General features: G+C 34.3%; 1 protein-coding gene across 1 annotated transcript; it reads right to left on the bottom strand.

Moving 5' to 3' along the window:
• Positions 1-9529: 9529 nt before the first annotated feature.
• Positions 9530-16150, bottom strand: LOC107791366 (DNA-(apurinic or apyrimidinic site) endonuclease). Its single transcript, XM_016613411.2, has 9 exons — positions 15818-16150; positions 14957-15049; positions 14558-14702; positions 13718-13919; positions 13466-13544; positions 12359-12420; positions 10681-10767; positions 10426-10529; positions 9530-9794 (listed from the first exon to the last, which is right to left on the bottom strand). Exons 1-9 carry the CDS (start codon positions 16073-16075, stop codon positions 9721-9723), a joined length of 1104 nt encoding a protein of 367 aa, XP_016468897.1. The 5' UTR covers positions 16076-16150; the 3' UTR covers positions 9530-9720.
• Between the last annotated feature and the right edge of the window lie 692 nt (positions 16151-16842).

Genomic DNA, 16842 nt, shown 5'->3' on the forward strand with positions numbered 1-16842 from the left:
TCTAGACAAAAATAGTTAGTGTGACTAAACTACCCTTAATTAAATGTTGGTGCATAATTTAATGTGAGTAGTGAAAAACTTTTTAGAAAGACGTATACAAGGGTAATTTAAAATAAATTGAATTTTTTCTTGATTATATAAATGTATATTTAATTTGGACTAAAATAAAAAGATAATTGATCACTTATTGTGGATGAGAAGAAGTAATTTTTAAAAATACTAGAGTGCATGAACTAACCACAATATGGTAAGTGAGGCAAAGTGGCATACTGCCTTTTACAGAAGCTTGTTTTTACTATGCATTTTTTGGGGGAAAAAGACAGGAGAGGTTCCGCTAGGATTTTTTCACTGAATTTTGTTGTATTATAACTATACAATTACATTTTGTAGACAAACAGTATAAATAAATTTCCGTTATGGAACTTTTTAAAGGTCAAACTTTAGGAATTTAACACGACCTTTTGAGTTGGCAGGGTGAAACATTTTTAAACTCAAAATCTGAATATTTATGTTGAAATAGCTAATCAGTAGTGTGTACAAAATACATAAGTTTGTTATATATATATATATTCTTTTTCGTCGGTCTACTGATATTATCTTGTTTACATATAATAAAAATCTAAATAAACTATAATTCTCTCATGATAAAAATGCCCTGGTTTCAGTTGAAATGGCAACATCTCTACCACTTGATGCAATCAACTCACTTGCTCAAACAAATAGATAACCAATTTAAATTCTATACACCAATAATGTAATGATTTTTTTACGTTATTCATATAATTTATTAAATTATAGTAAGTTGTTTATCATCTATTCTAGGTAATTAATATTACTAGTATTGAATAAAGTTATTTGCAATTACCTAAGTTATGTGATTATGTAAATATTTTTATTTTGTTAGTGCAGAGAACTTAAACTAATTGGAGAAGTGGGCATCAGCTTATATGCTTATTTTGGCGGCCAACGGAGCAAATTAATTGGTTCTTTGAATCAATGAATATATTCTACTTCAGAGGAAATTATCACCAAAAATGTTTAGTTTGTCCAATTAAATACTAAATGAGATTTGAAGTACGAATTAATGTCTAAACATTTCAGGCATGTCAAAAGCAGTAAATCACCTGAAGATTGTGATAACAATCTATCAAATTTCCGCTTCTGTTATTCACTTAATCACTCGATTTCTTTTGGATATTCAAGTTGGACTTGCCTGGAACTTTTGCCAATCTTAACCAATTACTTTAAGTGCACATCCAAACTAATCAAAAAAGAAAAGAAACTTTGGTTAAATTGTTTTCTTGATTTTTTGGGCTTTTTTCACTTGTAGCACACGCCAACAACTATTTATATTTGGTAGCCGAAAAAGCGTATAAAATTTATATAATTTTTGTATATATATAAATACATTCTTCGGCTATTATTGTAATATGGCCAATATTTTGGCTAGTGGAGTCCATCTCACATAAGCATAAGCTTATTTGCAAAGTAGACTTGTTGGCAATTTTGGGACCCAAAAATATTGCATTGTATGGTGGGTATCATTTGCACAAGTTGTATCTTTTTTTTTACAGCTTAGATGCCAAAGCTTTTTGCTTATAAAAGGAAAGGTCACTAGTTCATTTTAAACACACCAACAAGACTTGCTTTTTTGTATATATATCATTTCTTGTTTCTTACTCTCCTCCTTTATTGAGAGTTGTTTGTAAGAGAGTTGAGTGTTGGGAAGCACTTATGTGATCCCCTTTTTTTGGAGTGATCTTGTGAGGTTATTCTCTCGGGGGTATTTGGGATTAATTAGAGTATTTACTCTAATTTTGTACGCTCTTTTGTACTCTTGTTGCTATAGTAAATTTGTTCATCTCCGCTTGTGGACATAGGTCACTTTGATCAAACCACCTTAAATTTGTGTCTTCTTTATATGCTTTAATTGTCGTTGTTATCAACTTGCATTGTCTTTGTTATTATCATTATAACATTATTTGGCTAAATTTCTCACTACCCCGATATTTCAATCCTAACAAATTGGTATCAGGGCGGGCTCTAACTGGGTTTGTTTCAATAGTCAATATGACTTTAACAAAGACTTATGTTGAGAAATCTGATCGAAGTGCAAACTTCGAAATGTGGCAATTAAAGATGGAAGCTATCCTAATTCAGGATGGCTTAGATTTGGTACTCCAAGGAAAGGAGAAGAAGCCGGATAAAATGATGGACAAGGAATTTGCCGTCATTGACAAAAAGGCAAAAGCATATATTATTTTAAATCTCTCAAATGAGGTTTTGCGTGAAGTTGCTACAGAAAGCTCAGCCAAAGGCATATGGGAAAAGTTGAAAACTCTGTATATGAAAAGAACAGTAGAAAACATGTTTTACCTAAAGCAAAAACTCTACAATTTTCATATGGCTGAAGGTACCTCTATACTTACACATCTTGATACTTTTGATTCTCTTCTTGTGGATCTAAGTAACATAGATGTTGAAATCAAAGACGAAGATCAAGTTGTGTTATTGCTTGTTTCCTTACCCCCAGTCTTTTAAACATATAAGAGATGTTATACTTTATGGAAAGGATAATATCTCTTATAAAGATATCAAATCTATTTTGAAATCAAAAGAACAAATGGATAGAGATATTATTGGGGAAACTAGTGGGAACCAAGGGGAAGACTTGTTCATAAGAGGTAGATCCAATAAGAAAGATTCAAGTAGTGAGAGACCTAAATCAAGGTCAAAATCCAGATATAGAAATGTCATGTGCAAATACTGTCATAAGAAAGACCACATTATTCCTGAATACTTTAAATTGAAAAATAAAGAAAAGCATACAGAAAAGAAAAATGAGCACAAAATACTGACATTGTCGAAGCAAGTGTAGCTGCTGATGAGACTGAAGGAACTATTTTTTTAGCAACTAATAATAGTTTCAAATTTAATAATGAGTAAATTTTAGATTCGGGTTGTTCTTATCATATGTGTCCCAATCGGAATTTATTTACCATATATGAATCTATTGGAAATGGAGTTGTCTTGATGGGCAACAATGCTGCCTGCAAAATTATTGAAAAAGGTACTGTCCGAAAAAAATACACGATTGTGTGGTAAGAACTCTCACTGATGTTAGACACGTTCTTGACTTGAAGATAAATCTCATCTCTTTGGGCATTCTAGAATCTCTTGGGTGCAAGTACAGGTGAAAGTAGAGTTTTGAAAGTTTGTCATGGTGCTCTTGTGATCATGAAAGCATGTAGATCTAGTACGTTGTATACTTTATTGGGATCTACTGTTATAGGTGCTGCTGCATTTTCAACATCAGATAAATCTGATTATGACATCACCAAATTGTGGCATATGCGATTGGGACATATGAGTAAAAAAGGTCTTTCCTTCCTCAGCAAAAGAGGTATCTTATGTGGCCAAAGTACCGAAATATGGAGTTCTGTGAACACTGTGTGTTCGATAAGCAGAAAAGAATCAGCTTTAAATATCCAACAATTCATAGAATAAAAGGTACTTTGGATTACATTCATTCAGATCTTTGGGGTCCCTTACGTACCCCATCGAAAAGAGGTGCCAGTTATATGTTAACTTTCATAGATGATTTTTTAACGAAAGTTTGGGCTTATTTTATGAAAAATAAAACTGATGTTTTCTTAACTTTCAAACAATGGAAAGATTTGATTGAGAAGCAAACAAAAAAACAGGTTAAATGGCTTAGAACAGATAATGGCTTGGAATTTTGTAATGATGAATTTAATGAATTTTTCAAGTATGAAGGAATTGCTCGACACCGTACTTTGAGAATGACACCTCAACAAAATGGTGTGGTAGAAAGGATGAATAGAACTCTTTTGGAAAGGGCTCGTTGCATGATTTCAAATATTGGGTTGACAAATGCCTTTTGGGCAGAAGTTATCTCTACAGCTTATTATATTGTCAATTGTGCTCCTTCTGCACCCTTAAACTTCAAGACTCCAGATGAAATCTGGTCAGGTACTCATTCTAATTATTTCGATTTAAATATATTTGGCTACCCAGCATACATGCATGTAAATGATGAAAAATTAGAGCCAAGGGCTAAAAAGTGCATTTTTCTTGGGTATGCATCTGGGGTGAAATCATACCGACTATGGTATCCTGATCCCACGGCACCAAAATTTATAATTAAAAGAGATGTAACATTTGATGAATTCTCCATGTTACATTCCAGAAAAGAGTCTTCTAGTTCTTGTAATACAGATAAAGGGAAGAGTACATAGAAGCAGGTGGAGGTTGAGATTGACATTCCTTCTGAGCCAAGCTTACCAACTTTGAAGCAAAATACAGTTCAAACTCTTGAAGTTGAGCCAAAAGCTGAAATTCCTGAAGTTGAACCAGAAGAAGATGAGTATTCTATAGCCAAACATAGACCAAGAAGAGAAAGTAAACAACCATTAAAGTTTGGAGATTATGCTGCATTTACTTTTTCAGTTGCACAGGAAACTGAAGAAATTGGAGAACCATTAAAATATTCAGAAGCAGTTTTTGGTATTAATTCAGCCAAGTGGCTGATTGCAATGAATCAAGAAATTGAGTCTCTCCACAAGAATGGTACTTGATCTCTCATGAAGCCACCATCAGGAAAGAGAATTGTTGGTTGCAAATGGGTCTTCAAGAGAAAAGATGACATTCCAGGGGTTGAAGATGCGAGATATAAGGTACAATTAGTTGCAAAGGGATATAGTCAGGTACAAGGAGTTGATTTTAATGATATTTTCTCACATGTTGTTAAACATAGCTCTATTCGTGTCTTGCTTGCCTTAGTTGCCATGTATGATTTGGAATTAGAACAACTTTATGTTAAGATATCTTTCTTATATGACGAACTTGAGGAACAAATATACATGCATCAACCCGAAGGTATAAGGCACGATCGTGTTTGCTTGTTGAAGAAATCCTTGTACGAATTAAAGTAGTCTCTAAGACAATGGTACAAAAGGTTTGATTTTTTATGTTGGGTCATGGTTATTCGAGGAGCATGTATGATAGTTGTGTTTACTTTCGGAAGTTAAATGATGGTTCATTTGTGTACTTATTACTATATGTTGATGACATGTTCATTACTGCTAAGGATTTGACAAAAATTCACAATGTGGAAAGTCAGCTTAAAAGTGAATTTGAGATGAAAGATTTGGGAGCAGCTAAGAAAATTCCTGGCATGGAGATCAAAAGAGATCGATGAGAGAACAGGCTATTCCTGACCCAAAAGAAGTACTTGGAGAAAGTCTTGGAGAGGTTTGGCATGAAAGATGCTAAACCAGTTAGTACCCCTCTTGCTTTATCAGTTGCTCGCTCACCGCAGTCAGATGAAGAAAAAAGGTATATGGCACAAGTACCTTATTCCAGTGCAGTCGACAGTATTATGTATGCAATGGTGTGCACACGCCAAGATATTTCCGAGGCAGTAAGTGTAGTGAGCCGATATATGGCTTGCCCTGGTAAAACACATTGACAGGTTGTGAAATGGATTCTCAGATACTTGCAAGGTACTTCAAATATATGTTTGGAGTTTGGGAGAAATACTAACTTTTTGATTGATTTTGTAGACTCAGATTATGCAGGTGATCTTGACAAAAGAAAATCACTAACATGCTATGTATTTTGCATTAGTGGTTGTGCTATCAGTTGAAAAGCTACATTACAACATGTAGTAACTTTATCTAATACTGAAGCAGAATATATGGCAGTGACCGAGGCTATCAAAGAAGCCTTATGGTTGAAGGGTCTATTTGCTAAACTCAGTTTATACCAAGGTGGTATTACTATTTTTTGTGATAGTCAAAGTGTCATTCACTTGACTAAAGACCAAATGTATCATGAGATGACACAGCATATTAACATCAAGTACCATTTTATCCGGAAAACCATTGCTGATGAAAAGCTCTCTGTTCAAAAGATCTACATTAGAGACCATCATGCTGACATGTTCACAAAGCCTCTTCCAGTTGGCAAGTTCAAGCTCTATCACATAAGCATAAGCCTATTTGCAAAGTAGATCATGTTGGCAATATTCTTTGGGACCCAAAAATATTGCATTGTATGATGGATATCATTTGCACAAGTTGTATCGTTTCTTTTACAACTTGGAGGCTAATGCTTTTATGCTTTTTTACCTATAAAAGGAAAGGCCATTAGTTTATTTTAAACACCAACAAGACTTGAGTCTTTATTTTTTATTTCTTCCTCTCCTCCTTTATTGAAAGTTGTTTGTAAGAGAGTTGAGTGTTGGGAAGCACTTGTGTGATCCCCTTTCTTTGGAGTGATCTTGTGAGGTTGTTCTCTTGGGGGTATTTGGGATTAATTAGAGTATTTACTCTAATTTTATACGCTCTTTTGTACTCTTGTTGCTATAGTGAATTTGCTCCTCTCCGCTTGTGGACGTAAGTCACTTTCAACGAACCACATTAAATTTGTGTCTTCTTTATGTGCTTTAATTGTCGTTGTTATCAACTTGCATTGTCTTTGTTATTGTCATTATAACATTGTTTGGCCAAATTCTACACTACCCGATATTTCGATCCTAACAATTATTTTGAGAGCAGCTATATAATGTCATTTTTCTTCTTTTTTCACTGTCCATACACATACGGTAATGAATGAAAGCCTTAAAATAATGGTAAAATTGTCTCTATATGACCTATAGGTCACAAGTTCGAGTTGTTGAATCAACCGTTGATACTTGCAGCATAATAGGCTGCCTACATCATACCGCCTTGGGGTGCGACCCTTCCCCTGACCAGGGACGACTCAATGAAGATGGTGGCCTAAAGCCAAACTTCAATAAGAGGCCTTCACTCCACAATGACGAGATTTAAGAAGAAAAAAAAATAAGAGGCCCTAATTCTTTTGTCTAACACAAAAAAAGTCATAAAATTTTTTAGTTAAAGTTTATTTTTCTAACTTTTAGAGATAAAAAATTATGAGCAATAATTGTGTACAATTGATTTCTTCTGAAAATTTCTTTTTAATTGATAATATAACTAATTTATTTAATTTCTCTCTATGCATTATTAATTTTTTAAGTAAGATTTTATTAATCTTAATTTTTTTTATTATCTTCCACTTATACTATTTTTTCAAACACTTTTCATCTGAAAAATAATTCATAATGGCCATCATATTTTAAAACATTCGAGGATAACTAATTTTGGAGGGCACAATAGAAAATCTATATAATAAATCTGATTCCAGTTGGTATCATGATATCGAAATAACCTTTAGTTGCTTAAATATACTTATTGCAATGCTTGAAAACTTAAGGAAAAAACAAAAATAGAAAGGTAAGAAAATATTTTTAGTCCTCTCAAACTCGTGAAAAGATAATATAAAAGTGTAATACACATTATTTGAAGAGAAAACTAAAAAAAGGTTGAAATATTATGGGCCCATTGACGAGGTTAGCTATCAAAATGTAAATGAGCCAACAAAATATTAGCAAAATGACACATTTACTTGGGTCTCTTTTGTTTGCACTTAATGGAGGTCTTAATTTTAATTATTCAGATCTCAGACATTAAATGCGATTATTTTTAAAACTTGAATCTCAATTATTCAGATCTTAATCATTAAGTGTGTTTTTTTTTACTTCACAACCACTTAATGGGTCTTAATAGGTCTGTATGATTAAGATTTATAATAGAGACTTAATTTCATTAAGATGCTATATCCATATTCATTATTAACTGTCGTCACCGCCTACCATTATCAACTACCACCATGCCACCCACCACCACCATACTCAACCACCACCACCACCACCATCACTATCCTCAATTATAGCCGCCACCATCATCGATTAACACCATCCACCATCCCCACTACTCTCACCACCATCATTCTCAACCACAATCAAAACTCATCCACCTCAACTACCACAACTAACTACCCCATCACCATCAACAAACATAGCCGGCACTACCCATCATTATAAACCATCACCACCACCCACAATTATTAATTGTCACCACACACCACCAACATCCTCAATCATAATCGTCACCACTATCAATCACCACTAATTACTACCCTAAACCACCACCACAACCAAAACTACCACCAATCTCCGCCTCTAGTCGGTGTTCACAAGCACTACCGTTAGCCATCACCACCAGCAACTATCATATTTTAAAAAATTATATATTTTAATGATAGAATATTAGATTAATTAGTATTTTATTTGAATTTTATGTTTATTAATTTTCAAATAAAGATAAATTTGATACATTCAGATGTTAAAAAACAAACAATCTTAATTATTTAGTATTCAGATCTTAATACACATCTTAATATTCATATGTATATTCAGATTCAAATATCTTAATCTTAATACATATTCAGATGTGTATTCAGATTCAAACGTCTTAATCTTAAAAAAAAACAAATGAGGCCTTAAACAACTATTTCATTTTTTATTTTAATGAAAAATTACACTTAGTTTCTCCTTAAAAACACTCATTATTCTTTAGGAAAATTAACACAAATACCTATTACTAATTAAAAAAAAATACCTTTTACTAAAATAAAAGGGCCCCAAGAATATGAGGCCTAAAGCAGTCGCTTGGGTTGCTTCTTCTGTCATGCAGGAATACGAAATACTTCATGCACTGAGCTATCTTTAATACAAGTACAGTAATCTTGATTCATTGTTCAAATCAAGTTATATGGAATTTATCATAGTACGACAATTTTCTAGCAGTTGACTCCTTTTGATCTGATTTGTTTCCCTTTTCTGCCACGTGACCCAAAACATTGTAAACTCGTTACAAGGTTACCCTCAAAATCACTTGTTAAATATGTCTATGTTAGAAAGCTAGAAAAGACAATAATGAGGTTGTCTAGTCATCATTTGGTTAACATATTGTCTACAATCATCAGTGATGTCCTACAATTGATTAATTTATCATAAGTGGGACCTCCACTTGAATAAAAATAAAAACAATGAACAACTTAACAAAACTAAGAATAGAAAAGGTTGTAAGCTGACATACAGTACAAAACTAGGATACGGCTCAGAAAAGAAAGAAACGAACTGAGAATAAAAACTATTTTTTTTTTTCACTTTTACCCGCGCCAGAAACCATTTACATTCCGTAACCGAAAGTATACAAAATTTGTATAATTTTTGTACATAATATACAGAATGTATATATATACACAAAAAATATACAACAAATATACATTTTTTCGACTATTATTTTGAGAACAATTATAAAGTGCCATTTTCCCAATTTTGTGCTACCAAATGAAAATAAAAGAAAAAAGACACATCGGAAAAGAAAATTGTAAAAGAAACAAGCGAAAACTAATGCGCTCTCTTTCATTTTAAATGATATTATAAATAAAAACTTAAGATTTTTCTTCCTACCGTTGTTCAGACATTTTCTAGAAATATCTTTAATTACAAAAGTTGCAATTTAAGAGTACTTTTTGTAAAGTTTCTAATCTGTAAATTTGAAGGAAATAAGAAAATTAAGAAATTTTCACAGTAAAATGAAAGGAGACCATTCACTATCAACGCTACGAAGCTCGTCATTTGTTCATAAACCAAGAACCGAGCAATTGGTCTGAAACAATTAGCCTAATAGCCCTCCAATGTAAGGCACACAATTTAGCCTAATTAGATCAGCAAATACTATAAAACATGAAACAGTACTGAGCACTTTGGTCTTAAACATAACGATTTCAAACTTGTTTGGTATCTGCATCCTTCTCAGAAAGTTCAAGCGATACCGGGCAATGGTCACTCCCATAGAAACCTATCATTGGAAAAGATATTAATCTTTAGATACTCAGGATAAAGCGCGGCAAAATAACATGCATGAAGACCACTAAAGGATGTGGTGCAAGGATGAGACTGCTCTTCCCTTAACCAGATGTCTCGGGTTTGAGCCTTGGGTATGGAAAAATTCTTGGTAGCGAGCGCTCGCCCCGAATGGGGCCCTATGCAGCGCGAATCCGGATATAGTCGGGCTCCAATGCGGGTACCGGACACCGGATGGGAAACCAACAAAAAAAAATGCATGAAGAAGAAAACACACAGTTTATGACAAATTAAGCGAGCTGCATGTAAGATTTTAGTACATGTTTCTGATACATTAAAGAGGCTAATGTTATTGAGACTTAAATTCCATCCTACCAGATCATAGGTATGTATTGCACAAGTTAAACTCCAAACAAAAGCTACTGGTTTATAGTAGGAAGGATGAGATCCTACTATTCATTTCAGTTTCTGGATTAGACCTAAACATGAAGAAGTAAAATCTACTTAAATGTTATAATTATGGCGAACATAGAATATTAAATGTTTGAGGTCAAAAATTAGCTTCTTTTTGGCAATTTCTTGGTAGCCATTAGGTTCATGTATTGTTCATTTTGAGATTAACTTACCATCCAATTCGATCCCTCGTCCATGCATCTCACAGGAAACAATCCTATCTTTCAATTTCTCAGACACAATAAAGTAATCTATTCTCATCCTTTTCCCACGGTACCTGCAAGTAACATTATCATCAGGACCATCAGTCTCAATGGCGGACAAAAAGCAAGAACAAATAACATGAAGTGGTAGAAAAAACTAATCCTTTTACTTGAGCATGTTTCCGCGGAAAGCACTTATGAGTACAGTACTCTAAAATAACTTACTTCCCAACAGGATTTCCCGACCACGAGAAGCCACATTCCATGTCCTTGTCCTTGTGAAGAAATCTATATGCATCCACTAGCTTTCCTCTGAGAAACAGGAATATCAGATAACAGCACACAACCAGTCAATGGAATGACAATTTACTACAGTTTTTATCCAACGGGCAATTAACCTCAAAGAAACAGATAAATGAGACTAAACATATGCATCTTACGAGTTCAAATCCCATATAATCTACTTCATCGTATTTCAATTACTCACTATCAAGTAGTTTTGTTTTCTGCAACAAGTTTAAGTTTTTCCCAAGTGATCACTTCTTCTGAATTAATCTTGCATCAGCTTCATCACATAGCCAGACAAGACACTGAACAACATATGCAATCATGTGAGCTTCAAACATGCTTCTATCACTAACCATCATTTACATTTGATTCAGATCAGTAGTTAGATTGTAAATTCATAAACAACACATCTAAAAGTTCTATATCTGCAATAGACAGAGGAAGGTTATAGATACTTGTGGGCCACAAAGAGAACCAACAAGGAAAACGAAAGGGTGACCAGAGAGCTAATGCAGACTTCCTTATCTAAGACAGGGTACTTAATTCGCTTGCTTCTAAAAAACAAATGCTGAACACATTGAGATTTTAGACCAAAGAGCCAGATCTACTTCCTTGCCAAGGAAAAAGTATTCAATTTGCTTGCATATTCTTTCAATTGCAAAAACTCAAAGCTCCACCAGTTTCTGACCTCATTCTCACCATGTTGCTTAACGTAATAAAATTACTCTTTCCAGCAAGTTATTCATTGCATGGCATCCAATAGGCTCCTAATTCAGTAATTTATTATCAAAACTGTCCTTTGTTTAACATCTTCCTGGTAGATCCTCAAAAAGTATATCAAGTGGTTCGCAGATCCCTATTGCAACCTCGTCTGCAAACCTCAATGGAAAATGAACCGAAGATAGGCGCGCAGAGAGAGTACAGCACATGGTTCACAAATGCCTATTGCAGGGGTATTATAAAATTTGCAGAAGAAAATGAAAGTAAAAGAAAGGGATAGCTGAAAATGAGTCCAATAAATAGAAGCTTCCGACGAACTGGAACATGTGGTGCAACGGAGTCCTGTATTCTGTCCAACTGGGTCCAAGGGAAACCTCAAAGGCATTAGTTTGTTTCTTTGCTGTAATGTTCTTTTCTTATTTTATTTTTTCCTAATAGACTTCCACCAAATTCATCAGTCCTCCCCCTCCCCTCCACCCTGAATTGTATAGTTTTGAAATGTGAAAAATCTAAAGGCATCTGATGCCCTTGACCCTAATTTCAGTCAAGATGAAAATTTTCAAAATATTTCTTAATAGAATGGTGACATTTGTTACACGGGTAGTACCAAAAGAAGCATTAGTGATTTATAGCATCAACAAAGAGCGAATAGGAGAAAAAGAATTGAAGATATAGTGTCGCAGTGTTACAAATATACCAACATAAAAGTGAATATATAATCCCTAAACTCTAAAGAGTGATAACCGCCCATTATCGAATAAGCGGATCGATTGAAGCTATTAATCGTTTCACATAGTATCACAACAATCATAACCGACAACAAATCATTAACTCATCTGACACAACCATATCTGACATTTTTAAGCAATTCAGAAGTATGAATTGATTTACGTACTCTTTTAATATGGCACCGAACCTCCTCCTCTCAGACAGGGTAAATCCAGGTTGACCACAATCCTGTATGATAACTTAAAGTCAGAATGTTAGACATAAGCACAAGATGACTGATGAATGCAACTTAAATTTTCTAAGTCCTGCTTCAATCTCATCCAGGAGTGACTGGACTCCATTTTCAACAATACCCTATAAAATTTATCCAGCATAACAGAAGGAACAGCAAAGTAGGAGCGCAAATCAGGAAACATAAGTAGATGTTGCCAAGCACTATCAGATTGCTTCTCTTCTTATAGAAAACCCTTTTGGAGGGTCTGTTGTCTTTTCAGTAAGACTTCTATCTCGCAAACATTTTATCCATCCAAAATCATGGGCTATTCATACCCAGGATTTCAGCTTATATTTCTACTGGTAACATTTTTTATACAGACAACTGAAAAGTATCAAATACTGGACAAACAAGAAATTATCTTTTAGTGGAACTTCTAGTGATTATATTTTCGGAATAAAAACCAGAGCTTTTTTATAAGAGCAAATGGTTTTTAACTAGTCATTTTTCTTGAGTGTAAATGTTTTTTTCTGCCAGAGATTACTACAGGTCCAGCTTGATTCAACAACTGGATCATTGGTGTTATTGGGTTTATTAGTGAGAGCACCCCTTCTCCCGAAGTTACGGGATCATTTAGCCGAGTTCCTTTGACATGATTCTCTAAAGTGCCCTAGCTTAATAATTCAGGAGCAAGGATTTACAATCCAACGGGGAAAAGAAAAAGAATTCTAGTCACATGGTTGAAGACATCAGACAGTTTTCAGGAGAAAGAGGATATAGAAGCACCAGAATGATGAAGTCATTGTAGTATTTTATATAAACAGTGTTGATTGACAATAAAGAAATATTGATGTGTAAACAGGATTGGATAGATGATAGTGAAACCCTGCTAGAATTCATTAGTGTCTTTTGTATAAACACACTGGGTTTACTTTTTCTTTTTTTTGTTATTTTCTGGGATGTAACCACAGCACTCTCTTAGTGCTAATTCTTTTATATCTATAATACCTTACCATTTCAAAAAAAAGATAAATATATTGATGTCACAATAGCATTTACCTCTTTGTTTGGTGGAATATAACCATTGAGCTTGGCTGCACTGAAAAATTCTGGATGACTTACATCAATATCTTCATGACTGCAGGGAAGATATTAAAGTAAAAGGATGAGTATCAGAGAAATTTCCTAAACAAATTATGGAAGTATGATATAGTGTCATTTTTACCGTAAAAGTAAAAAAGAAATGAAACTGCAAGTGATCAGAAGCATTACACCTAAAGTGAAAAATATAAATTCTGAACAGAATTGTACCTTACATTAAGATCACCACACCAAATAAGGGGTTTATCTGAAGTTGCGAGAACAAATTCAAGCATTCTTTTATCCCATTTTCTTCTCCTCTGAAATGAAGATTCCTCTTCTTTCCACCCATTGTTTGGCACATATGTGTTCAATATTCGGAATGTCTCAAATTCAGCCAAAATAACTCGACCATCTGGTTCATGCTTAGAACCTAAGAATACAAACACTTGTATTATTATTAGCTTTAGCCAGTTGGCTCAAGCACATTGTATGGCAAATAGGGAAGACGGAGGGAAAAAGACAGAGAGAGAAGCACAACAAGTCAAATTGCTGTCGGAGTCTCACAAAGTTTAGAAATAACTGAAAGATTTAGCTTATAGCTGCATGATTCCTGTTGGCCACACATTTTCAAGACTGGAGCTTGATAGAAGTTAAGATGTCAGACTCGTAAGACACAAAACTAATCGAAATCTTCTTTACTTTTAAGTAGTTCCTGACATAAACATGATAATGATCCTATATAGAAAGCCTACAAGTAAAATTTAACTTGTGTCTCCTGCATTGTTGTAATTACAATAACAAGAATGCCTCAGTCACTATCCTGCATTATTGTAATTATTTATTTTTATTCTTCTTATTTTTGGCGGCGGCGCCGGGGGGTAAGGAAAAAGAAAGCTATTATCACAAATACAGTATAGCAAGAAATTGGCTATTATCACAAATACAAATATAGTGTGCCCCCTTATCATTGTATTTAATGTACAAAATAAAAATGCTATGTAATCTTCATCATGATTTTCCCTTTGAAAAAGTAATCATTTTAAAAAATATTTATCTACTGATGGGCACCTGTTGCATCAAGTGAAAAGGAAACCTTCTTTGGTCGAAAACACTTTTTGATGAATAATGCAGTTCCAGCATATTTTGAGTCCGAAAGTGACCACCAAACATTATAATTTTTTAATGGTGGACTTGATAAGGCTCGTGTGACCACCTGCATGATGGGAAAATAAGCCCATGAAGAAGTACTACTACCTCGTTATCACACAACAAGAAGTGAACAACAAATATTTTTCTCAAATATCAACTAACGGAATCCTGTCTGCCACTTAAGTCATGGCAAACAAGGTGAAATGAAATTCTTTAAGGAAACCAAAAAATAAGCACCGAGTTTAGGACCATTTGAGATAGCGCAAGAGATATGTGTTCTGCATAATTTACTTTAGTAACATGAACAGCAACAGTTACCAGTTTTTCCTCACGTGAAGAGCTGGTATCATCTTTTAACTCCCTTGGGTTCTTAGGTGCGCCTTTCGAACCAGCTGCTGGCATTCTTACTTCCTACCACAAACAAGCGGTTAGATTGGCGTTCCTACCAATTATAACTAATACAAAATAACTTTCTCCAAGAATCAAATGTTGAATTTCAGAACAAAGGTTCAAAAGTATATCTCAATAAATAAAGAGAAGAAGCAACAAACAAAGAGAGTGAAAACAAAAGAAGCTACCTGGTCGGCAGCTGACTTTAACCATAAATATGTATCGTAAAATGAAATAAGGATGCAATAATCAAAATAAGGGCACGACTAGAAACTTCATTTAATCTGTAAGTCTATGCTTTGTGGAAAAAAGATACCCACAGTTTGAGATCATATGAGTTTTTTGTTCTTTGGTCATCAAGCTCTTGTTTCCACTTTGCAACACTTACTCTAAATATCTTTCCTATCCTTTTTCACTGCTGGGCTGCTTTTTGGTAAAGGAATTACTCCGTTTTATCGCAAATTAGGCATTGAAATTTGAAATAACTCATTACCTAACAGAATTTTCTTTCAACTTACGCGTAATTTTGAGTCATCATCGACCTTATTCACTATTACCATGTTGTTATGTAAATTAGCACCCTCTTTACCCAGCTTGATGACAAAAAATATCCTAGACTTCTCGGCTTTCTTGATGTATCAACAGTAAATTGTCCACAAATAAAGTAACTTTTTTTTTCCTAAATGAAGATTCATGGACAAGCGCAACATAGAGAATATCACAATGGCAAAGTAATCAGACCATTAATAAACACTTAGCATCATAAAAATAAAGGCAAAATTGAAGAACCTGTATGGCAATGACATCAGGATCAAGACTCTCAATGAACTGGGTGAACTCCGTCCAGTTATTCTTGATCCGAAGAAGAAAGCTATTGGCATTCCAAGTCAAGAATTTTGTTGGCTCTTTCTTGTTCTCAGCAGCAGCAGCACTCTCAGAAATGGTTTCTGTTGTTTGTTCGCCATCTTTCTCTGAGGAAGAGACAGAAGAAATAGTGGGTTTTTTGAAAGACCCATCTTTTTCAATTGGTTGGAAAAATCTTTTCATGTTTTTTGTGTTCTTCTTGAGGGACACCGAGCAGTGAACTCAACTCTGATTCTTGTTGTCTAGTTCCTTGAAGAGGAACGAGTGCTTATAAAGGAGAGTTCGCAGTGACATTTCTGCCCTTCAGGCTAAAAACGTTCGCGGGGAGCTATGAATCAATTAAATTTAGGAAATTCAATAAGCGTCGTGCCATTCTCCAGAAATAGGGTTAATAATTTGACAAATATTAATTTTATAAAATTATATTTTAATAAATTTTAGTTATTATTTTATTATTTAATATAGTATGCAGAAATATAACAAAATTTATACAAAATCAAAGAATACACATTATATATCAAGTAAATTATTTGCCTTATTTTAGTTCGTTGTTGCTTCTGTGATAGTTCCTGCATAGTGTGTGTTAGATTATAGTGGTTGTACTAAACGATGGCAGGGTAAGGTCATGTCTTCGAGGGGTTCTCAAAAGGGTGGGAGGGTAGGGGGTAAGGGTGGTAAGTCTGTCTCCATGTTGAGAGTTGGGTCTTGGAATATAGGGACTTTGATGGAGAAGTCTATAGAGTTAGCAAAGATTCTCCGTAAGAGGAATATCATTATAGCTTGTCTCCAGGAGACTTGATGGGCGGGTGATGAGGCACAGGATGTAGACATGTATAAGCTTTGGTACTCTGGACGCATGGGGGCAAGAACATGGTAGGTATTTTGGTTGATATGGATCTTTGGGAGTTAGTGGTGGAGGTTAGGACGGTGAACGACAGGTTGATGGGTAT

This window comes from Nicotiana tabacum, chromosome 6 (assembly GCF_000715075.1).
Source record: "Nicotiana tabacum cultivar K326 chromosome 6, ASM71507v2, whole genome shotgun sequence".
Lineage (NCBI taxonomy): Eukaryota > Viridiplantae > Streptophyta > Magnoliopsida > Solanales > Solanaceae > Nicotiana > Nicotiana tabacum.

Excerpts from the sequence above, each read along its gene's own strand:
- LOC107791366 (XM_016613411.2), bottom strand. The coding sequence starts at position 16,075 with ATGAAAAGATTTTTCCAACCAATTGAAAAAGATGGGTCTTTCAAAAAA. Across the intron at positions 15,050-15,817 it reads CTGATGTCATTGCCATACAG|GAAGTAAGAATGCCAGCAGC; the intron begins GTTCTTCAATTT and ends TGTTTGTGGTAG. Across the intron at positions 10,530-10,680 it reads TCGGGAAATCCTGTTGGGAA|GTACCGTGGGAAAAGGATGA; the intron begins GTAAGTTATTTT and ends TGTTACTTGCAG.